At 50.4% G+C, this 22,936-nt stretch overlaps 1 protein-coding gene and 1 non-coding gene across 5 annotated transcripts; one reads left to right on the top strand and one right to left on the bottom strand.

Annotated features, from left to right (window-relative positions):
- Positions 1-131: 131 nt before the first annotated feature.
- trnaf-gaa (transfer RNA phenylalanine (anticodon GAA)) lies at positions 132-204 on the top strand. Its single transcript has one exon. It is a non-coding gene; the product is annotated as a tRNA-Phe (tRNA).
- Positions 205-440: 236 nt separating this feature from the next.
- On the bottom strand, positions 441-22,232 carry virma (vir like m6A methyltransferase associated). 4 transcript variants are annotated; one of them, XM_023810592.2, is made up of 24 exons: positions 22,085-22,232; positions 20,493-20,605; positions 20,000-20,086; positions 18,649-18,697; positions 17,012-17,174; positions 16,324-16,443; positions 15,856-16,134; positions 14,155-15,319; positions 13,450-13,959; positions 13,170-13,324; positions 12,829-12,911; positions 12,430-12,523; positions 11,382-11,926; positions 10,400-10,635; positions 9,895-10,150; positions 8,261-8,478; positions 6,292-6,424; positions 5,538-5,693; positions 4,553-4,713; positions 4,240-4,336; positions 4,002-4,168; positions 2,972-3,324; positions 2,410-2,556; positions 441-873 (listed from the first exon to the last, which is right to left on the bottom strand). In XM_023810592.2, exons 1-24 carry the CDS (start codon positions 22,145-22,147, stop codon positions 662-664), a joined length of 5,562 nt encoding a protein of 1,853 aa, XP_023666360.2. In that variant the 5' UTR covers positions 22,148-22,232; the 3' UTR covers positions 441-661. The 4 variants fall into 4 exon arrangements, with proteins under 4 accessions (XP_023666360.2, XP_023666454.2, XP_023666533.2 ...); XM_023810686.2 differs by having other exon boundaries at positions 441-870; positions 22,085-22,231; XM_023810765.2 differs by having other exon boundaries at positions 15,862-16,134; positions 22,085-22,231.
- Between the last annotated feature and the right edge of the window lie 704 nt (positions 22,233-22,936).

Here is a 22,936-nt window from a genome sequence, read left to right as displayed (position 1 = left end):
AGACTGGAGAATTAAATGCAAATTAGACAATGATGGTTAAAGCATCTTCTGCAGTATCAGAACGACCTAAAGTGGCCCTTGGCTTCCTGCCATTTTTTCATACTGCTGGTTGTGAGTATGGCTCGTGGGGTGCCGGAATAGCTCAGTTGGGAGAGCGTTAGACTGAAGATCTAAAGGTCCCTGGTTCGATCCCGGGTTCCGGCAGTCAGAGATACAGCTGCTGAATGTATCCTCTCTACCCAATCCTGTGATTTTACTGTGGCATCCGCATGTCACTAATAAATTGAGGGGTATAAAGAAAATGTGATATAAGAACCATCACGGTCCTACATTTATGTAACAATCACCAATGAAGGCACTGACAGATGTCAGCTATTAAGTGGAATACACACCAAAAAAAATGTGCAGCGTGTCTTAAATTCAAAGAACTGGACACAAAGTCATGTAGAAAAACAGCGAACCTGGGTGCAGTTTTTATTAGAAGTTCAGTATTAAAAAAAAAAAAATCTATGCACACACATACACACGCATACATACAAAAAAGCTTTGCTCGTTATCCAAGTCTTTGCCAAAGTCTTCATTAATCCCCTTGTGCAGTGGACGTGTTCTGGGAGCCCGGCCCGCCGCTCGAGTGGCTGTCCAGTATCTGTCAAGCTGGAGTTCACCTGGTGAAGGATCGCACGTGTCTTCCTCGCCCACTCCCGCCGCTGCCCCCGCTGCTGAACTTCCCGCGAGAGCTGCTGGCCCCCCCACCGCCCCCTCCAGTGCCGGCTCCGCCCCCTCCAGTGCCGGCTCCGCCACTGCTCAGCCACGACAGTCCCGTCCCGCGGCCGCGTGGGGTCCTGTCTCGTGGAGCCAGCCTGTACCCACCTGCTGGGGGGGAGGACAGGTGAGATGTGTAACAGACACTACCCACACGCATCTCCGTCACATGATCAAGGCTAGAAACCATCCTATCCCACTGGAGTCAAATATGACAGATTAGCCCCATATACAACAGCGCATCCATGGCTCAGATTCACTTCCCCATGCAGAACCAAAATTGTCCAGTGGGTGGCGCTGCCATGTAAATGTGAACAGGATCAAGCTGCTCGACTTCTGGAATTGATCAACAGACCTGGTTGCTGGGCGTCATTCATTGAAAAAGATCTTTGTTAAACACATCAACACACTAACACCCGCAGGCAACACAACAGGGGTTAGTGAGAGGATATTCAGCCTCTCTACTCATGTCAAACTACTTATCCAAAGTAAGAGCCTCTACCGAACCAGAAAGTGGAGGAAGCAAAATCACAGATCCCAACAACCCCACTGCTAACTGGGAGGTGACCCAACAACAGGCGGCGCCGCGCTGAGGGACTGGAGGGCGCACCAAGACCCGCCCTCTCCGTGGGTCCTGCTCCTACCTAAATCCACTCCTCTTCAGGTTTTTCTCGTTATAAGGGTTTCGCCGCACAAATGCCTGAACGAGCCCAGAGTGTTCCCGGAGCGTTTATGGAAACAAAAGGAACTGCCAAGATAAGCATCGTTTGGACAGGAGGGGCACACCTCAAACGACCCGCACAACGGGCCCTAAAAAACCTGACGTGAAAAGTAGTGAGGGGAAAAAAAAACAAGACAACGCCCCAGTTCATTTTTCCCCACAGAGAAGAGAGAAAAATCGTTGGGAGACACACAACTTATGGGAAACGAACAAGGCTCCACCGAGACCTTAACTGGGGCTTAGGACGTAGGGTACGGCCGTGGCGGGTGGAGTTAGGAATGTTCCAGAAAGAAGCAGGTCTCTCCCGGACACGTGAGGATGAGCAAATTCACATCGACATCCTACTATGATCTTCTGAGATATCTTTGACACCTTGGGCTCTGACACGCAGCAGGTGTAAGCTGTCAGCGCTGTGGGTGTCGGGTGCTGTGTGGATGTGGAGAAGGCGTAGAGGGTCTTTCCGACGAAGTTCCACGTCAGGCGTGAGCCACAGCCCAACGGGGGGGGGGGGGCGAGAGTCCATGTGACGTTCCTAAACGGATCGAGGGAACGCTCACGGCATGGCGGGCCACTGGGCTCTTCGAAACACGACGCCACGGGCGTCTGAGGTCACGCTGAGATTCGGGAGCGGGAAACACAACCTGCTCTCTTTGCTCATGTAATTCTTTAAACAAACCTCCAACATATGGTTCACACACAGCCGCCTTTTCTCTCCGGAATAAATTACACATCTGATTAATGTTACATCGAGCAAGAATGAAAACTGTCTGTTAAACTTGAAAATGAATTGTCCATTAACAGTTGGTTTATTACACTGTTTTTTCCCCATATCACCACTTTTTTTAATCCATTTATAAACCTGGAAGAGGTTGAATTTCATATGTTGACGAAGCAGCATTTGCTCAGGTCCCTGCCAGCCCACGTACCTGCAGGAGGCTGTCGGGAGGGCAGAGGCCCTCTGGCAAAGTTACTCTGTCCGCCTCGAGCCTCGCTGTACGTCCCCCGGTGCGTGACGGGCGTCACCTGTGCACTCCAGCTGGATCCCCGACCCCCCTCCCGCCTGGTGTAGTTTGCTGCGGGGGGAGGGTGACAGACATGCTGGTCAAACAGAGGGCCGGATCATGAGGCAGAGAGCTGGGCATGGCTGTCTGTAAGCAGGCTTAGGCTTGGAAACGTTCTGTAGCCACAGAGACCCTGGCGTGCGAGTTTGACATTTATTTATCTGAGACTTTTATGTAAAACGACTTACAGTAGAGGGAAGGGTTACCGTTTGTTTATGCTCCCTGGGATTTGAACCCACACCCACTGCATCTGTTAGCACAATGCCCTACTTGTTAAGCTATAGAAGAAATCTGTCTATCCCTTGTATTTATGGAGAGGGACAACACCGTCCTCATTAGGAGGGAACGTAAGTACACAGCGGCAGACGCCTACACACACGGCTGTCAGTAGCGTGTTCATGTGGCCGCGTGTGCGTGAGCGGCGCACCTGATAGCAGCACGCCCTTGGGCGCGGGCGGGGTGAAGAAGCGCGTCTGGCTGTGGAAGGGGCCCCCACGGCCCCCGCCGCGGGTCCCGGTGAAGAGCCCCCGCGTGGGCACTTTGGGGGAGCCCTTGGGCACACGCTTCACCTGCAGAGGCCCCCCCGGAAGCCCGATGTCCTTGAACTCGGCCGCCACGAAGTCGTCCACGTGCATGGAGGGCGGCCGGCTGGTGTTCTGCTTGCGCTGCCGGAAGATGTCGTGCGGCCGGCACTGCGGCCCAAAGGCCCCGCGGCCTCGGCCCCGCGGCAGGGCCATGATATGCGCCCGCTTGGCCGGCTCGATGTACTCCGACTTCCCGCTGCAGCCGGCGGGGGAGGGACCAGAAAAATCATTAGGCAGGAAGTCAAGCAGGAATGCCTTTACCACCCAGTCCTGTGACATCAATGGACTCATTCATGTAAATATCTAATACAGGACGCTCCACACCCGCAGTGACCAGAACAGTCAGATGGGCGTGGAGGACAAACAACCACGAAGCTGATTCTGCCGTGAACTGGCTATTACAATTATATAACAAAAAAATAAGAGGAAAAAACAGGCAATTCTGGTCTATCCTGTGACGAACCGCTCAGATGTTAAAAGGCGATTGCAACACCAGAGGAGTGGGGCAGATTTATAATAATCCTGCGATGAAAAGCGATCTGTGATTATTCACAAAGTGACTGCAATGCAGTTCCGTAAAAAAGGCAGTTAGGAAGAATGACAAACAATCATGATCCCAAGGTAATGGGAAGCATGGCGGTTGCTTGCTTTGTCTTTGATTGGCTACTGAAATGACCTCAATATAAACAAGTAAAAACAGGTAAAACGGGAAAAAACTGGTAAAAACTGACTTAGAATAATGTACTTCAGCCAATCATATGAGCGAAAAAACACCCCCATCAGCAAATCACGAGCTAGAGTTACCCCCAACCAGCCAATCACGTGAACTAAAAATGCCCTCCCATGATTTAAAGAAACGCCCCCCGCCCCCACCTTGAAGTGATGAAGGTCTCGTGCTTGTGCTTGCCCAGCTTGAAGACCTTGGGGGCCTTGGTGTGCCCTGGGGAGGTGGGCTCCGTCAGGAAAGAGCGCTCTAGCTCCGCCTTCAGGTCCAGCTCGGGACAGCACTCTTCGGCCAGCCCCACCAGGTCCACCTTCACCTGAGAGAGCGGGCACCCGTCAGATGGGAGCAGATGGGGATGCGCACGCACACATGTGCAGAGCCACCTACCATGTCCAGCTCAGTGTCCATGTCTTCACCGTGGAAGGGAGAGAACCACAGGGCCTTGAGCTGATCATCCAACACGTCTGAGAGGACATAGACCGTCCTGCAGGGGGACACAGGGGTCATCTCTATGGAGACGGAGGTGTTTCACGGTCATATTTTAAGCACACGGCAGGCAGTAAACCTGACATCTGTCAGGCAGTAAAGCTGTAAACATGCCCTCTAAGCTAAGAGTGCAGCTGTCAGCTCTGACTGTTAGTCTGGCCCCTTAAGCACAGAGTGCCGGCAGCCTGCGGGGTGGCGTCGAGTGGGACGGGACCTGTGGTTAAACTGGGCCTGCAAGGTGTCAGGCGTTGGCAGGGTGGGCTCCGTCTCCGGCTCCGGGGCACAGGGGGCGTCAGCGGCACCCTCCAGCATCTGCCTGAGGCCCACCACGTTTTCCAGGAGCGTCTCCAGTGCATCATCCTCCTTGCTGAACTCCTGCCCGCACCAGACAGTCGCGTGTCAGTGAGGAATCCCAGACAATAAACATGTTGAGGTTCCCCACATCTCAGAAAGGTCCTGCTTCCACACAAACACACATGACACGCACTACCATGTGCCGACCAATCGAATAGCGGCTCTGAGACAGCCCCCCCCCCAACAGAAAGGCAAGCAGAACCGCACTCCTGATGGGTGTTATGGCTTCAATTGTTATTACTGGTACCATCAACTCAGCCAGTGATGGCAGGGCCAATTTATAGAACTACAATACTGCCATGCAGCACAGAGTATAATATCACAGCTGTGTACTTCATATTGTAGCACTACAGTATAGACTGTGGTATCATACTATGAACTATGGTACAATACACTATAGCCCCCGGTGTGATACTATGGTTTATAGCATAGTACACAGTGTAGTGCAGTAAACTACTCCAAACAACAGTACAGTACAAAGTGTAATATACTATAGCACTCAGTGTCATACTGCGATTTATGGAATAGTATATAGTATTATGGGATAGTACACAGTATAGTACCTTTGTTGCTCTGTGAACTGTGGTATAGTACACATTAAAGTGTCATTGGTTTTATAGACTGTGGTAGAGTATGTGGTGTAGTACTGTTGCAGTACTCTGGACTATGGTATACTACACAGTGTAGTACCATTGTAGTACTCTAGACTATGGTGCAGTATGGCGTAGTAGTATTGTGCTACTCAGGAATATAGTGTAGTATAGAGTGTAGCACCATATAGCACACCACCTGGAACTATAGCCCATGGTACAGACTGAGCCAGAGCAGTGTACAGGGTGACTTACCGCGATCTGTTTCTCCAGCTCGGGCAGCGGGTGCTCCAGTGAGTCGTCCTTCCACTGCAGCAGCTGCTTCATGTCGACCACGCTGAAGGCCAGAGAGCGTGGGGGGGGGCCTCCGTCCGTCTCCATGGGCGTGGGGCCTTCATCCCCGCAGCAGGCCTGATGCACACGAGCAAATGCATACCTGTACACAGCGTCCCTCGGGCTCCAGGAACCACCACGTACGGACAGTTCTGTTCCAACTTATGTTCTAATTTATTCAAATTCTAAATTAGGCAGCATCCCTAAAAAAGCTTCATTCTGTCGCAGCTTGAAGCTGTCAGGCCCTACCCTCTTCCACTTTGTTTGCTCTATATCATTCCACAACACTAGGGGGCGCAAAAATGTTTACAATGTGGCAGATCCACAAACAGAGCGCAAATAAACGTATTGTGGCGTGTGCAAGTAATTTTAATGAAGGACATGAGAGCTCTTTGAAAACTAACACAAAAGTCAGGTCAACACTGAGAGTCAGCTTCACAGTAAAGTCAGAGGGCATTTAATCCCGGACAATTTGGACAGACAAAGACAGGAATGTTGAGGAAAGAGGCCAAACGAACGGCATAATCTACGCCGGTCATCTCAGAGGCCTTAAGGCTCTAAGGTTGCAACATTGGGGCTGTGGGTTCAGGGTAAGGGGTCAGGTCTACTTATACCTATGTGACTATCCTGCAGATCAGGCAGTGACCACAGCCAGGAAGAAGGTCGGAGGCCTTACCAGGGAATCGGTGTTGAGGATCTGTCGCAGGAAGTCGAGCAACGCCGACACCAGCTCCGCAGACTCCTTGTTAAAGGCGAGGATGACCCTCTTGACCAGGGCGCAGACCGACGCGCCGTGCTTCTTCAGTGCGCTGCGGGGGGTGGGGCGGGCAGGCACAGTCACGTCAGGGCTCAGCAATCCCCCGCTCACCCAAACAAGCCACCTTCCAGCACCACTAAGCCAGCGTGCTTAAACTGGAGGGTGCTGGGAGACTCCGGTCAAAAGTGAAGAAAGGCACTGAGCCACTGTATAAGAATCTGTAAAATATTACTGTTTATAATTTTTATTAACTGAAAATGAGACATTTTTACTTGACTTCCATTATATGAACTGACACTTTTTCAAGCCCTCTTTCACAGTCAGAAATAGAAGTGTGGAAAATGGAACTTTACTATCACTGTTTATAACACACATAGTACCATTACCAGTACTTTTACTTAAAGGTAGCATATCTGAAAGTGTATCACAAAAAATGCACCTTCCCTGCCGGTAAATAGAACCTTCAATCCTTTGGTGATAAGTTCATGTTCTTTACCGTGGTGACATGCAGTCACTGTGGAGTCATTGTAAATATTACAGGGTTAATTCTCTTAGAGGGAATCCCTGCTGCCATGCCCTGATACAGGAATGTGACCAAACTCTCTTCAGCAAACACCAGCTGTAATGACAAGCCGGTCCAGTCGGCCTGGCTGAGGATGCATTGCTGAGCATACAGATTTAATGCTAAAGGCTGTTCCAAAACATTATTCAGACGCCGGCTACATGCGACGAATCGCCCTTAATCCGCGAGTGTCACCATTCTTGGCAACATAGAACAACAAAAGCTAGTCAAACTCCTGGTAACACTGTTTGCATCGTTAGCACACAGCCTAGCAGCAGCAAGCCATGAGCTTACTGACCCACGACTGAAGCAGAGGGTAAATACAGCAACGGATAAATACTTAGCCAGAGTACATAACAGTCCAATAAAGCAAACCAGAGAGAAGCTAAATGAATCCTAGAAAATGCATTTCAAAGCTCATTGTTGAAATTACTAATAATGCTAAATGTGCTAGCGTGGGAAACATGCTGAAGAGTGCTAATGAGAGAGTAATGGTAAGGATGCTAATGGCTGAGACATACTAAAGCTGCTAATGAGGGACACATGCTAAGAACGCTAATGACATACAAATGCTATGGATGCAGCAAAGGGGACAGGCTATATGTGCTTAATTAGGGACACATGTTAAGGATGCTAACAAAGGATACATGCTAAAGATGCTAATGAGGGACACGTGCTAAGGATGCTAAAGAAGGATACATGCTAAAGGTGCTAATGAGGGACACATGCTAAGGATGCTAATGAAGGATACATGCTAAAGGTGCTAATGAGGGACACATGCTAAGGATGCTAATGAAGGATACATGCTAAAGATGCTAATGAGGGACACATACTAAGGATGCTAAAGAAGGATACATGCTAAAGATGCCAATGAGGGAAACATGCTAAGGATGCTAACGAAGGATACATGCTAATAGTGCTAATGAGGGACACATGCTAAGGATGCTAATGAAGGATACATGCTAAAGATGCTAATGAGGGACACATGCTAAGGATGCTAAAGAAGGATACATGCTAAAGGTGCTAATGAGGGACACATGCTAATGATGCTAATGAAGGATACATGCTAAAGATGCTAATGAGGGACACATGCTAAAGATGCTAAAGAAGGATACATGCTAAAGATGCTAAAGAAGGATACATGCTAAAGATGCCAATGAGGGACACATGCTAAGGATGCTAACAAAGGAGACATGCCAAGGAGACAAATGAGCGAAGCAAAGTGAATATGTCGATGAGGGAGGGAGAGTAAAGACAGAGCTGGGAGTGGAAGAGGCCGTACTCATGTTCAGCCAGGAAGGTCATGGTGCGAATGCAGGTCCTTACCTCTTAAGGTGGAAGAGGCCGTACTCATGTTCAGCCAGGAAGGTCATGGTGCGAATGCAGGTGAGCACCAAGGTGTAGCTCCCGTCTGGGTTCCCCAGGGCCTCAAGCATGGCGTCACACACCACAGACAGCATCTCCCGGGAGGGAAGGGCATTGGCCAGCTGCTCCACCTCTGACAACGGCCCATCGGAGCTCGTGCTCACAATCAGGGAGATGTCCTGGGAGACAGGAGAGGGGCCACTGACTGACTATAAAACAGGCAGGGGGGGAGGCCTCCACCTTCCTGTGGAAAACTTGACCTCTTCAGAACCAGACTTGCAGGACACAGGAATGAGATCATAATCTGATAAATAACAGGTGCTTAGAGGAGCTTGTCCCGCGACCTCACCCCTCCCCAGAAACATCCACCCCGCTCCCATTATTTCACACCAGCCTCCCCCCAAAAAAAAAACAACACTGCTGCAATACTGCGAAAGCTGGTTCATTATTGAAATTCCAGTACAATTATTATGCAGATACTGCCAATCTAGTCAAATTATGAATTCTTCAAACCTAAAGTGAATTTGTCTGATCCCACCTGAGACAGACGAAAATATTGAGCTTTAAGTTTATATTAAACCACAAAGCAGGTAACTAACCACCATATGAAAATCACTCAAACCTTAGCTTATGTAAAATGGGTGCTAAGCAGGCATCAGACGGGCTCATTTTGCTTGACTCCACACTATATCAATCAGTCTCAGGCCTTTCACGACTCGGTGGAAGAATTTTTTTTCCCTCCCCACCCAAGTGCATCTTTTGTTCACTGTCAGCGGGGTCCCCCTCCCTTGAAAACTATCTAACTGGCTTTTCCAGCTCTGCCTAGCAGACCGACAGCAGAGCTATTCAAACACCTTAAAGGTCAAGCCCATTAACTAGGAACTTCATAAAGGAAGACGACAAAAACACTTTCACCTCTGAGCCGCATGAGGTCCAAACCTGGCAACTTGCTCAGTACAGCGCAACAGACCTTCTTATCAGGCTTTCTGAAAGGTGGCTAATTTGAATCTGGTTCTAGCATCCAATAGATAAATAGATTAATCTAATAGATAGATTAATGGGTACATTTAAATACCAGTGAGCCTTTGACCTTGCTCCCCGACCTCTGGCCAGGCCTTGTGAAAATGGCATCTGTCCCCGATGTTGGTAAAGTAACTGTTTCCAAAAAGGTTGATTAGCAGCTGACGGTCCGATTGAGCTCGCCAACGCTAAGGGCCACCTGGTGGCAGAATGGGATGGAGACGCCCCACGGGACACGAACGACAGCCAGGGTACCCGGGCGTGGAGCTCGGCGCCGCATTCCCGGTCCGGGCAGCGTGGAAACGTGCCTCCGGGAACATCGTTCCAAGAAAATTCCTTGTAAATTCCATCTTGAGGCGAGACTATCAGACGTGCGTATTTCATAATGACGGCCGTTTAACAAAGAATGGGAGCTACGGCAGGGAAGAGACAGGTACTACCGCTGGAACTCCTATCAGAACAGCGCAAAAGGATCGGACACAGAACGCCTGTCATTTAAGAAAATGGTTCACTTTGCTAATTCAGTCTCGTCTCTGTAGTGAGGTATGTGCAGGTTTAAAAAGCAGCAGGCCCACCTGGTCACAAAGGGACTGGAAAAAGGAAGCCGCCAGTTCGGCACAGTGCTGCTGGTGCAGTTCACAGCCTGCAGGGGGCGCCAGCAGGGCCACCAGGCAGGGGAAGAGCTCAGTCAGACGCTCGTCGCCGCGGCCCCCGCCGCCCAGCAGGTGCAGCGCCGCGGCCTTGCAAGCCCGGTGTGACGCCAGGGAGTCCAGCAGCGCCAGATTGCGGGCCGTCTGGGCCGTGCAGGTCCGCTCCTTGCCTTCTGCTGGGCTGTTGGGGGGGGAGGGGGGGGGGTAGGTGGTGTCCACATTACACACCGACAGTCTTCAATTTAGACATTTTCTCCTAAAGCTAACAAATTAACTATTGGAACATACGCAAATCTAACAGCTTTCATCTTTTCACAAGACAGCATGACAGGTCATGTGACAGGCTGAGTGTTAGCAGGACGTGTATTTGCATGCGTGTGTATACGTGTTTGACGGCATGTACGTGCATGCATGCATGCAGACTCCTTACGGCTGCAGGTCTTCCAGCAGCAGCTCCAGCAGCGTCCGCATGACCAGCAGGGCGCTGGGGGAGGCCAGGTCGCTGAGCTGCACGCACACCCGGCGCAGCACGGCCAGCAGCGGCTGGCAACTGGTGCCGCTCATGGAGCGCAGGATGTCCTGCAGGGCATGCGCCTGTCCCTGCAGGTGCATGCTCCACAACTTCCGTGTGTTCAGGGCGACCGCCACATCCTGGGCTGCGATGGCCTGGGGGGAGCAGAGCAGAGCCCGGCCGCCATTAGTCACCATTAGTCGCGTTTACCTTCGCAGGAGCGTTTCCGTTACGCATTTAGGATATGTGTCCGTTGGGTCTCTCAGGAAAATACCCCCACACTGTAAAAAGCCTGCCTAATGCACACAAGCTCTCTTGCATCCCACGATCTAGTGACAGCTGGACCCAGGCTTTCAACTTCAGCGGGGCCGGCATTTCTGTCTGATGTCAATCACAGCCCAGTTTCAGCCAATGGGAGCCAGGCAACAGCAAGTGGGCTGAACCAGTCAGTGACTGAGAGGTCACGGTAACCCCATTGACCGAGGTGTACGAGGCTTCGTTCCTCCCATAAATTCTAGAGCAATGACCCATCGGTGCACACCCACAATATTAGGAGATCAGAAGTCATCCAGAGTCCTAATGAGCTCTCCTGCTCTTAGCTGAGGGCACCGCCGAGTTTTACTTACACAAAAAGTTTCTGAGGGCAAAGCAAAATGTGATTGGTTCAGAGAGATAACCAATCAGAGTGTAGAGGAGGAAGGCCCAAGCAATTAGAGGTGGGATCAACCTATCAAATGTCTTGATTCCACCTCCTCGAGTTGCTTGGACCCACCTCCTCTACAATATGATTCGTTATCTTTCTGAACCAATCATTTTTCATTCTGCCCTAAAGAACATTTTTGTGTAAGTAGAACTCCCATGAGCCCAGTGGACCCCCCCCCCCCCCCCCCGGGAGCCGTACCTGGGTGGTCTGCAGCGGCAGTGGCAGTGGCAGGAGCTCTGACAGCAGAGCCAGGCCCGAGAAGAAGCCCTCTGGTGCCTTCAGCACGGAAGTCAGCACCTCTTTCAGCATCAGGGACCAGGTATTACCAGCTAGAGTCTCTTCTGTGTCGGTGGCCTGCTCACTGACGCCCTGCGTAAACGTCAGCAGAATGTCCACGATGTCGGCCTGCACCCGCTGCTCCTCCGCGTCCAGGCGGCCCGACGCAGGCGTGGAGCAAACCACCATGTGCAGAGCCACAAGGGCAGCGGGCACACGTGCATCCCGGAACTGGAAGGAGCCGCTGCGGAGCAGCTCCGTCAGCATGTGCTTCAGCAGCCGGAGGGCGCTGCACGCACCCGCCAGCACGGCCGAGCGCTGCGGCGTCGGGCCCATGTTGCCGTGGAGACGCCAGGGCTGCAGCAGCAGGGACGTCAGCTTCTGGAGAACCTTGATGAATGTGTCCATCCCCTCCGCCGAGAAGAGCTGAATGACAGCCAGGTTCCACTTTAGGTCCTTCTGCTGGCCTGTGGAAGAGCAGATAGAACCTTAATGTTCCACTGCAGAGAACAGAGAACCCTTGTACTCATTTCCAGGAATCACAGAATGCGTCTTTTCATCTGTGGAACTGTCAGAACCCAACCATTACAGAAGCCTGTGGTATGAAGACCTGGGGGTATAAAACTGCCTATATACACATGGTCCACAGAACACACACAGCCCTTTTTACATTCAACAGAACATACAGAACCCTTCTTTGGGGTGTGTGGTTCCGTGGGATAGGACTCGTGGTCGGCAGAGTGATCTCACAATCGGGACCTTCTGTGAGGCCCTTAACCTCAATTGCTTCATGGACTGGCTGACCTTACTCTCTCGGCTCTATAATATTTTGGATGAAATAAGATAAATTTGCTAAACAAATAAATGTAAACATAGAACCCTTTTGTTCATCTGCAGAAAATGTGGAACCCACACATCCCGCAGCCCGTAAAAGTTGAAGGAGACAAGTTTCGGGGTTTCTGGATCTCACCCTTGATGGGGTGTGGCGGACAGGCGATGTGGCACAGGACACGCAGCGCCGTCAGAAGGCCTGCCCCTTCCGTAGTCAGCAGGTTCTCCAGGTTCTGGTGAGAAGGAACATCTCAAATCTCACACAAGAGACTGCTGATTTAAATATGGCTGCTCAAAATATCAAAGTACTTGATCATTATAGTTAACGAGATTCCTTGAGATAATTATTTGGACCTTATGAAGTTTTCAACAAGATCTAACCCAGATTCTAAGTGAGCAGAAATACAGGCACCTGTAGAAGCCTCTCGGGGAGACCAGGCCGGCTGCAGTTAAGCTAATGCGGTTATGCTAATGCTGACTGCAGCTGCATGGCTACCCTGACGCAAGTTCCCTCGACAGGAAGACGGGATCCACCCACCTGCTTAATGTACTCGATCAGGGTGGGGATGGAGCTGATCTCGAACCGGAGTTTCTCCAGAGGCTCCAGCCACTTGCTGAGCTCTGCGACGGCACACAAGTCACATGACGCTGGTTGCTCAAATCCAATCGTCACAGCAAAACAAATTTAACTAGCAATACGGCCATAATCGAAACATCTCGCAGGAAAACCTGAGAACGAGAGGTCGTCTGCCTTTTCGAGCGGACGAGGATCGCACTCCCACACACAGCGGGAGACTGAGCCATGCTGGACCTTCACCATGTGACGCGCACAAAAGGGCGGTGCGACTATCCAAATGTGGGGGGCGGAGGGACACACACCCTGCAGTTTGGCGTTGTTCTCGTCGGCCTTGCACACGGCCAGCAGGGGGCCGGCGTAGGTCTCCATCATGCACAGGTCGTTGGAAGCCTGCACCACCAGCAACACCAGCATGCAGGCGTAGGTGTACGTCACCGACTTCCGTGCCTTGGCCTCCCTGTTGGGTGAAGCGGGGGGGATGGACGCAGGGGGCAGAAGGAAGTGGAGGTTGTTTTATGGAGTTAGCCAACGCCTTGCGCACATCGAAGGTCGCTGTGACCCCACGCCGGCTAGGAAGCTCACCCCTGGCCCTCCTTGGAGTAATGCTCCATTAGCATCACCAGGCAGGAGAAATTGTGCTCCAGACTGAAGACGTGGGCGACGGCAGCGCGGCCCGTGGGGGTGAAGGTGATTAGGTATAGGGCGTGCAGTGTAGCCAGCACTTCGGCGCTGTCGCCCTCTTCCGGCAGGCCACCGGGGGCGCCGCACTGCGCCATCAGCTCCGCCACACCCTGCAGGGCGTGCAGCACCTGCATGAGCCACACGGCACCTCCCCCGCCGTCCTCCACGGCGCCCCCCGGCCCGTCCCCCACGGCCCCGTCGTCTGCTTCGGTCTCGCACAGCTGCGCCAGGGCTCGCATCAGCAGGCTGGTGGCCTCGTGTTCGGCGGCCAGGAACAGCAGGCCCTGCTGGGACTGAGCGAGGAAACGTAGCAGCTCTCTGGTGGCCTGGGAAACGCCCGGGTGGGCACTGGCAGCCGGGGTGGACAGCGCCACCGTCAGGGACTCCAGGAAGTGAATCGTGTGCATGTATCTGGGAGGACAGGGAAAAGACAAAATGGAGCCCGTCTTAGCTTTGAAGCATCAGACCATCGACCAAGAGATTGCGACATGTCAAGATACGAGGCCCTAATTCGAAACCTTCAGGATCAACAGGTTTATTTTACCGGAGCATAGAGTCGGCATCAGCGTATGGGCCATGCGGGTCCAGCAGCTGAGTGGCGCTCACCGAAAGAGGATGGGGTAGGGGTCGTCCCTCTCCGGCGGGCCGGTGATGCGGGCCGTGGTGGGGAAGGACTTCACCGGCGGCTGGATCATGCTGTGAGGCGCCGTCTCCAGCAGGTGCAGCAGCTCGTCTAGCATGCCGATGAGCTGCTCCAAGTCGGCCTCGCCCACTCCGGGCGAAGCCATCAGCGGCTCCTCCTCCATGGGACTCCCGGGCTCCGCCTCGTCCTCCTTCCCGGGCTTTTCCTGCGCGGTCTCCGCCTCCACGTCTCCCTCTCCGGGGGCTGCGGCTGACGGTGCCGCGCGGGGCGACGGCAGCTTGTCCGCCCACAGGCCGGCCGTCCGCCGCAGGTCCGTCAGGACCTCGTAGAAGTGTGCCTTCTGGACGATGGCGGTGCCGGCCGTCACCACGCGCACGGTCTGATCCAGCAGGATGAGCTCCAGCAGCCTCTGGTAGCCGCTCCTGTTATGCTCCTCCGCCGGGCTTCCCAGGAAGGCCTCCATGCCTTCGGGCATGCTGACCACGCTGTCCAGGGAGCGCAGGGAGTTCAGCTTCAGGGAGGAGGACACGTGCTCCGCAAAGAGGAGCTCCAGGAGGCGGCCGATGACCCCGCCCTCCAGGAGCAGGGAGAGCGCCTGCGACCCGCACTCGGCCAACGAGGATGCCAGCTTGGCCCCGGCCTTCAGCTGCCGCACGTTCAGGGCGATGGGCTGCACCAGCGCCGCATCCAGACTCAAGGCTTGAATCGTCCAGTCAGCCAACTGCCTGAGTGGACCCTCCTCCCCGGGCTCCCGGACATGTATGTAGCTGAGACCCTTCACCAGGAGGCTGGGAATCTCCTCCATCGCTGTCACCCAGCGAGCCCCACGGTCGTCCTGGTGCGTCTCCAGCAGCTCTATAAGCTTGGCCGCCGACTCCGACTCCGCCCCCGCGCTCTCATCCGAGGGGCCGGCGGCCATCAGCCTGCCGACCTCCGTCTCAAAGCGCGTCCTGTGGGGGGGGCTGAAGTGCTGCAGGGGGCGGAGTTCACGCTCATATGGGTCGTACTGCACAGTGGGAACGGCGGCCAGGTCCTCCGCGGTGTAGTCCATGTCGAAGCTGGGCAGCTTGAAGCTGCCGTTCTCCAGGTCCTCTTCGTCGCTGGAGATCTGCTCATACCCATCATCCCCTGGATACGAAACGGGAGGCAGGACGCATCAACCCACAAGTGGATTTTACTTTTAAAAGTATAATTAGTTTTTTTTTATTGCATAATAATTTTACTTGGCAAATCTGCAGTTTGGCAAAACATAATGACATAATGCTGTTGGTCACATGAAATTCAGCTCTACTGATTATGTATCATGACATTATAACCTGCATGAAATTCAGCTCTACTGGTTATGTATCATGACATTATAACCTGCATGAAATTCAGCTCTACTGGGTATGTATCATGACATTATAACCTGCATGAAATTCAGCTCAACTTTCTGAGTATGACTCTAACATTCTATTATCCTGGTTACATCTCCAGACCAGAGCTATTGAAATCACGGTCCTCAATGTCCAAACCCTGCTGATTTTCCAGCCTTCCTTCACCTGAGAGTCATATGTAAACTAACTACCTGGGAGAACTGAAAACAAGGCCTGGATCAAAGTCCAAATTTGAGTCCGGTTATATACCAATAAAGTTTTTCTAGTTCCTTATCCCACATCCCCTACCTTTACCTTCTTCCTCCTCATCCTCCTCCCCTTCCTCCTCTTCCTCCTCCTCATCCTCCTCATCCTCCACTGCACTGCCCTCCGTCCGCACATCCTCCTCCTCGTCTTCCTCCTCCTCCTCCTCTGGTCCAGCTTCTTCCTCCTCCTCCTCCTCGCCCTCCTCCTCACCCTCCGGGTCGTCAGAGTAGGGCTCCTCTAGGGGGAGAGAGCCACGCTCGGGGGAGATGGGCTCCAGGTAATCGTCTCTCTCCTCAGGGCCGTCGCCCTTCTCCGCTCCCACTGACACCATGAAGAAGATGACAGAAATGGCACTCTTAAAGGGCACAGCCAATACGACCACATACTACCTGGTCACACTCGAAATCAAGAATATTACCAAGATCAACAGGATTTACTGTAAAATTAGCAGTTAGCGTGAGACGTCACATCAGCCCATTAAAACTACTTTTTATGTGTCCAAGAACTCACCTGCAAGTGAAACAGTCTCTTCTTCATCATCGTCAGGAGGTGGGGGCCCTGGGGGCGTCCTGGGGCCCCTGGGCTGTGGCCTCGGTGGACTGCCATTGTACTGATCCTCTTTGTCCCACTCTGAAGCGAACAAACTAGGCACATTTACAATGCATCTAGATGGAAAGGACAGCTTGGGTATACAGCGACGGGAGCCTGCCCATCCTCATGCACGATACACCGAGGTGCTTGCTGGACACTTTATTCTTCAGTTTTGGGATTTAGCTACAGATGCAGCTGGGTGTTTTACTAGAAAGCAGCAAGGCCACGAGGCAGCTAGAGTATAGAGGTGAATAGTTCAGGTCCAGAAAGAAAAAAATCCAGAACAAGATTTAGATTCAACCAACCAGTTGAGTATAAAGAGTCACAGTACTCATCAGGTTGAAACAAAATCCTGGTCAGGATTTTTAATTTTTGGACCTGGACTATCCACCTGTGCCAGAGTATCATGGGGAACAGAAAACAGCCTCATCGCTATTTTGCACATCCTTAAACACTATGCTGTCCACTGTCAATAATTACACTTTCAAATTAATATACAAACAAGCTGATATTAATATTGACATTGATATTCAGAAAGGGACAGGGACAAGAAAAAGCTGCCAGGTGTCATTCATAAATATATGGGGGCGGGGGGTACTCGACATACCGTGCTTGACGTTTCGTTTTAGGCCAGCCTGCTGCTGTGGGGGCGGGGGTGGCGGTGGGGGCGGGGACTCCCGGTCATGCCCGTGTGTCCTCTCCGCTGTGCCGTACACTGCCACGGTCAGGGTGGTGTACCAACCTCGCAGGACCAGGCCGTCCGTGTTCACCTGGGCACCCCGCCAGTCACGGAAGAGACACGGGATATGGCACAAATCAACTAATTAATTTCGATTAACTTCTTGGCCGTGCCGCACGTCTAACTGCACTGAGCAAGGTCGGGTTTCGGCAGAAAGATTCATCCCAGGTTAAGAGACGAGTATTCTTTAACGCCATGCTGTCGGCTGTATTATGATCCGCCACTACCCTCATCAGCACCGAGAGTCTTAGCCTACTGAAGAGATGATTCATGATTTCACTGTTCCGCCATGCGTCATAAGGTCAACAGGGGAATTCACATCCACTGTCAAAAACACAAAACTCCACTATTATGTAGACAAAAACAAAAAAAAAAAACAAAAAACAATAATGCTCTTGTGCCAAGGTCACTGTAACGGTAGCCAGTCTACAGTCATTGTATCTCAGGCGTGTCATTTAAAGGCAGATCACATATCGCTTCGACCAATTATGTCACACTTACTGAAACAAGAAAGGCTTTCATTCATAGTGAACTAACATACGACATACAATGTGAATGACGGCCACGCAGCATAGACGATTAAATCCCTGAGTATATCCGAAAGCTGCCTTGGGTTAGCCTCTGCACCCGGAGTACTACGTATGGTTCAAGGCTGCGTTCTTCAACTAGACTGCCCCAGATGGGCTTCTGCAAGCTGACCATTCACAGTCGGAACAACAGCCACAAGTGCACAAAAAAGTTCCAGCTGTTATAGTCATCCTCAAAAGGCTGTACAGCTCAAGTGTCTGGTGTTGTAATGGCATTAGGATTACTAACATCAAGGAGGTTTAACAGTCTAAGTGACTGTGCAATGACTGATGACGACAACAATAGACATCGTAAGAGTACATGGGACTTGAATTTCTATACTAGCAGCATTGAATGAGTGTGGTAGCAACCGAGGGTTCTGTGAAAAATGTAAGACCAGGAAGAATGGAATGCGAGAGAGGGCGGGGGGTATCGCCACGGGGGCTGCAGGGTGGGGCACTGATCTTGCTGTACCCCTGCAGCCCTGGGGGCAGTGTCCACCCACTTTCAGTGTGTGTGTGTCTGTAGGGGGGAGGGGTTGGCCCTTGTCAAGGTGGCCTCCTACTTTAAGAGGACAAACCATGCAATATTGGGGGTGGGGGGTATGAGTTTTGCTTTGCATGAGCAAGCTGCCCCACAGACTTCTATCCACAACTGTCAACCCCCCCGCCACAGTGGAAATAAAATAAAAATGAAACTCTGATGAAAATAAACGCCAATTCCTCCTGTGAGAATACCAGATATTAATATCTGAATTATGTCACCGTCACAAGACACCTCACGGATCAATGTTTTATATTTGCTTGTAATAAACCAAAAAAGGCTCAGTGAAAAACTTAAGAAAAAAAGAACAGAAAAAGGAGCATTAAAGGAAAGCAGATCTACAGAAGATTTGAAATTGGCATCAGTCTTTCCACACAAATAAAACACATAATTACCTTCCCATTGGGTCTGAAAACGATGGACTTGTTTTCATCATATTCCAGGCTGTGGGAAAGAAGGAGAGCGCGTTTTTTCTTTTCTTTTCAAAGCACTGAGGATTCTAGGGGGTCTACACAAGCTCCCTGGGGGAGGATTGGACAGGCCGCTGCATGCAGGGTACCAGGGTGTGAAGACTATGGTACATGGGAGATGAACATACAATGTGCTGACCAACAGATTACAGTCAGTCTCTCAGACAGCTGGTAGCCAGGTTTCACCTAGAAAGGTCACATGTTACTGAAATATCCCCTCCTCTCAGGAAAGGCATGCAAATTCAGATTCAAGATTTCAGATTCAGAATACTTTATTGATCCCTGAGGAAATTATGAGGATACCGTTGCTCCTGGACAGTAAGAAAATAATTACCAAGTTAAATACCAAAAACAAATAATACAAATATAACAATAGCAAAATTATAAATGTCTCTAAAGTAAAAGATGAAAAAGTATGGAAAAAAAAAGTTTAAAGGCTTGGGGGAAAAGGCAGGAGCAACTGCACATTCATCTGACAGTAGTCCAAACGTGGAATTTCTCTAGGAAACAAAACTCCATAACCGGCAACAGATTTGTGTTGTTTTGCTTCCTATCAGTGGTTGTACAAAGTGGCAGAATTCTACCCATTTATATAAGCTGATATGCTGCAGAAGTCAGTCAGGTATCATTTTCCTGCTGTTTCCAGGGAAAAACACGTCCAGTCACCACATTACCTGCTGCCGCATACTTTACACTGACGTGACGCTATATTATTTGCAGAGATTAGTACTGTGAACTGTAACAGTGCCAATAATGTGCATTCCGATTTCAAGTTAAGTAAGCTTTTTTTGTCATTCTCTGCACGAGACACAGGGTGCAACATACAAACAGCAAGTGACAAAGGGAGGGTTTCATAACACAAAGTGGAAAAGCACAGGACAGCATGAAAGGAGGGGGCTGAACCTAAGGGTTTATATACATAGTGCATTGGAAGTTGTGCATAAACAATAATAATAAGTGCAGCAGCATAAAGGATGGAATAAATAGTGTCAGCTGACTGACACTAGATAAATAATAGTAATAATTTAGTGATTTCCCCCTTTTCACAGATGGATGAATTTCAACTTAATCTGAATCTATTCCTGCGTCACATGGGGGTGGATAACACTGAGCACTGAGCTCAGCGAATCGCACGCAGGGTCCGATAGAGATCGCGTGCTCAGCCCGACTCGGCCCTGCCTTCCTGTGGGCTCGCGTGTACGAGACCAGCGAGAAAAGCGTGGGCAGAGGAGAGAAAAGGGAAAACTCACTGGATCGGCTAGGCATGCAAACTCACCTGCCCAACCTGTCAAAGACCGGGGAGTTGGGCTTGGTTACATTGTTGCAGAACAGGTCCAGCTGGAAGGCATGGGGGTAAGTTTCCCTAAAAAAAAAGACCCAGGGTAGCTTAAAAATAGTGACACTAAGTATAATTTAACCTCAGGCAAACAGCCAGAGACTTCAAATACCAAAAACAAAAAGTGAAAACAGTCCAAAATGGACACTCAGCCCAAAAGGTGCTGTCAGGTGCCTGACAAGGAGAGTGACCAAATTCCCGAACTCCGGAGGCGTGTGATGGCAACAGAAAACTTCACTTACATGGTACACACCTTTGATTTCACATGAAATGCAGGCAAAATCATCTAAGCCTGTTTGGGGCATTACTTTGGGTTCTATTCTCAAGCACACGGAGGAGAAAACGGGACACACACACTATATGAATTCACCATAAGAAAATCAGACTTTTATGGTTAGTGGGCTGCAACAGATCTAAAACCTGAGATGCTCACCCAAACGCACGGCTGTCCGGGAGACTGCTGTGAGCTTTGATTCCAGGAGGAACCACCCGCACCTCTGTGATCAGCACCCCGCATGGGAAGCGAACAACGTCAACATTGGTGAGCTGGGGGAAGGGACACAAACACAAAGCCATCACGAGCGGTCATTTCCTGTAACTTTTCCAACAGGGGCACAATGTATTTTGCTTGACAACAGGGAACAATAGATACCTCCATGTTGGTCTGTGTTATACCATCCTATGGTGTCAGTCATTCTAAATGTCTTTCCTCTGTTCTTTAAGACTGGCCAGTAAGCCATCGAACATGACACTAATCAATCCATCCATTCACAGAAAATGAAAAATAAATATTTTTATTATAACATAAAGGGAAGCATTCTTGTTTTCAGGACCACAAGAGATAACATACAGGCATTGGACAAGTGAAACATTAAGTTTGCAGAGCAGGTAAAACCAGTTTTAATTGGTCTGTGGGCTCCCTTGGATTGAAGGCAGTGCTGACAGGACCGGGCTGGTTCCTAGTGCTGACGTGTGTCTTTAACAGTCACATGAAGCACCTCCTAGAATCCCACAGACAATTAAAAATAATAAACCAAGCTAAAATGTGAAATTGTATTGTTCTGTATGGAAAATAACCGTTACATTTTATGAAGAAATCTCAAATGGAATAGTACCTTTTTCATTCTTTTTAGCAGAGCTCATAGTGTCAATATGGAGGTTATCTACAAATACGGGACTAGGACAGCCACAGTACTAAAGATCTTATACACTTTGACAGATCGTGGTATGTTTGAGATTCTATGACGTGTAAAGATTCGTTCGATTCAAAAAGGTGGGACCACACTTGAAAGCATCCTTAACACTTAGCAGCTACTTTAAATAGATGTGAGGTTATTGTTTCGTATAACCTGGTATTTCAGAGGATTACATCAAGGTGGCAACACAGTGTGAGCTGTCCAAGTAATTTCACAACTTTTAACCGTGGGTGCGAGGCTGGCTCCTGGGAGGGCGGTATCACGTAGTGACGTTTTCCACTGGTGCATTTCAGATCGTACCGCGCCAGTCCACCTGTGCGTCTGGGCCTTATTTTTAAGATACTGCAAGTATCTATACAAGCGAGGGGAAAACATCAAGCAGTGAGACGGTTGTAACCGTCTTAATAAGAGCTAACGTGTCGCGTACTCCAACTGGGACTCATCTGTACACCATGCACCTTACGCTACACCATGCATAATGGTAAACACTCCAAGTGCTGCAGCTACAGGATCTGTGTAGTTAGCACGTTAGCTTTAGCCACTCAGTGCCCACCACGTCTGATGGCGGTGAACAAAACTTAAATCGCCCAAATGTCACAGACCATCGGTTTTAAAGCTCAAATAGATACAAATACGCTAGTAAATAAGACGCGGTCAAGCAGAACAGGTTCCCGACGAGGTACGTAGAGCATGGGGACTGCAGGAGGGAGCTTGGCATTCGTCACCCTAAACCGCCCCCAGCGCGGCGCCAACAGAGCGCCGTCAGAACAGCTTCACACCCGCCACCTAGAAGAAAGCAAATGCCACTGTTTCTGCAGTAAGCCGTTACCTCTGCGCTCTGGTGTTTAAAAGTATCCAAAAACAGAAGCTCCATTGAGGCGTCCCCCGCCATCTTCTTCCGATCGCGTTGAAAAAAACTTCCGCTGGGGGCGGGGAATCCGGCGCGAGACTTCCGGGCACCTGAGCTACGGCTGCGGACGGCGGGCTGCTACTATCAGCGCTGCGTCCCTAGTGTTACGGCGAATCAGCACTTAAAGCAAACATAGTTGCGAAATAATGTCCGGGTGCTACATCTACCTGCAAAACTCAAAATGACAATTTTTACACTCTCCATGATATTGATATGCATTGTCATGTATGTTTTGGGTGTAAGATTAAGGTCATTAACGCCTAAAATAATATATCACACAGCTGTATGTGATGTTTTTTGTTTTGTTTTACTGGAACTGTACATCCGGAATGTCAAGTACACTGTATCCTCAAACTGTCATACTCAAGCGACACGATACTAAACGTTTTCATCACTGATACTCGATCTCAATGCAGCATCAAATACACTAGTACAGGTATTTCTGATATTAAAAATGGTATGCAATTCTAGCCTAGGTGGGCGATGCGCATGAAAATGAAACACGTAACAGGTCTACTGCGCAACAAAGAAGCATCAGGTACTCGCACTGATTCTATCCGGTTTTGGTTGTTTTACTGGTGCACAGGTACACGCCGTTCTCTGACTCATTGCAACAAAATTGGCTTCACAAATGGTAACACTTTAGTTAGGAAGCAGCAGTGGCTCCGGTCCTGTTGCAATGCCACGTCCCCGTTTAAAAGCACCAATGGCGCGGGACCCAGAACAGGGCAGGTATCTGTTACCTGAGTCACGTGGGTGGCGGACAGGTAG

The sequence above is a fragment of the Paramormyrops kingsleyae genome, chromosome 9, assembly GCF_048594095.1.
Source record: "Paramormyrops kingsleyae isolate MSU_618 chromosome 9, PKINGS_0.4, whole genome shotgun sequence".
In the NCBI taxonomy this organism is placed as follows: Eukaryota; Metazoa; Chordata; class Actinopteri; order Osteoglossiformes; family Mormyridae; genus Paramormyrops; species Paramormyrops kingsleyae.
Note: the sequence above shows the minus strand (reverse complement) of the source record. Positions and strands in the feature narration are given on the sequence as shown.

Excerpts from the sequence above, each read along its gene's own strand:
- virma (XM_023810592.2), bottom strand. The coding sequence starts at position 22,147 with ATGGCGGGGGACGCCTCAATGGAGCTTCTGTTTTTGGATACTTTTAAA. Across the intron at positions 18,698-19,999 it reads GTCTTTGACAGGTTGGGCAG|CCTGGAATATGATGAAAACA; the intron begins GTGAGTTTGCAT and ends TCTTTCCCACAG. Across the intron at positions 6,425-8,260 it reads GGCCTCTTCCACCTTAAGAG|CGCACTGAAGAAGCACGGCG; the intron begins GTAAGGACCTGC and ends CACCCCCCGCAG.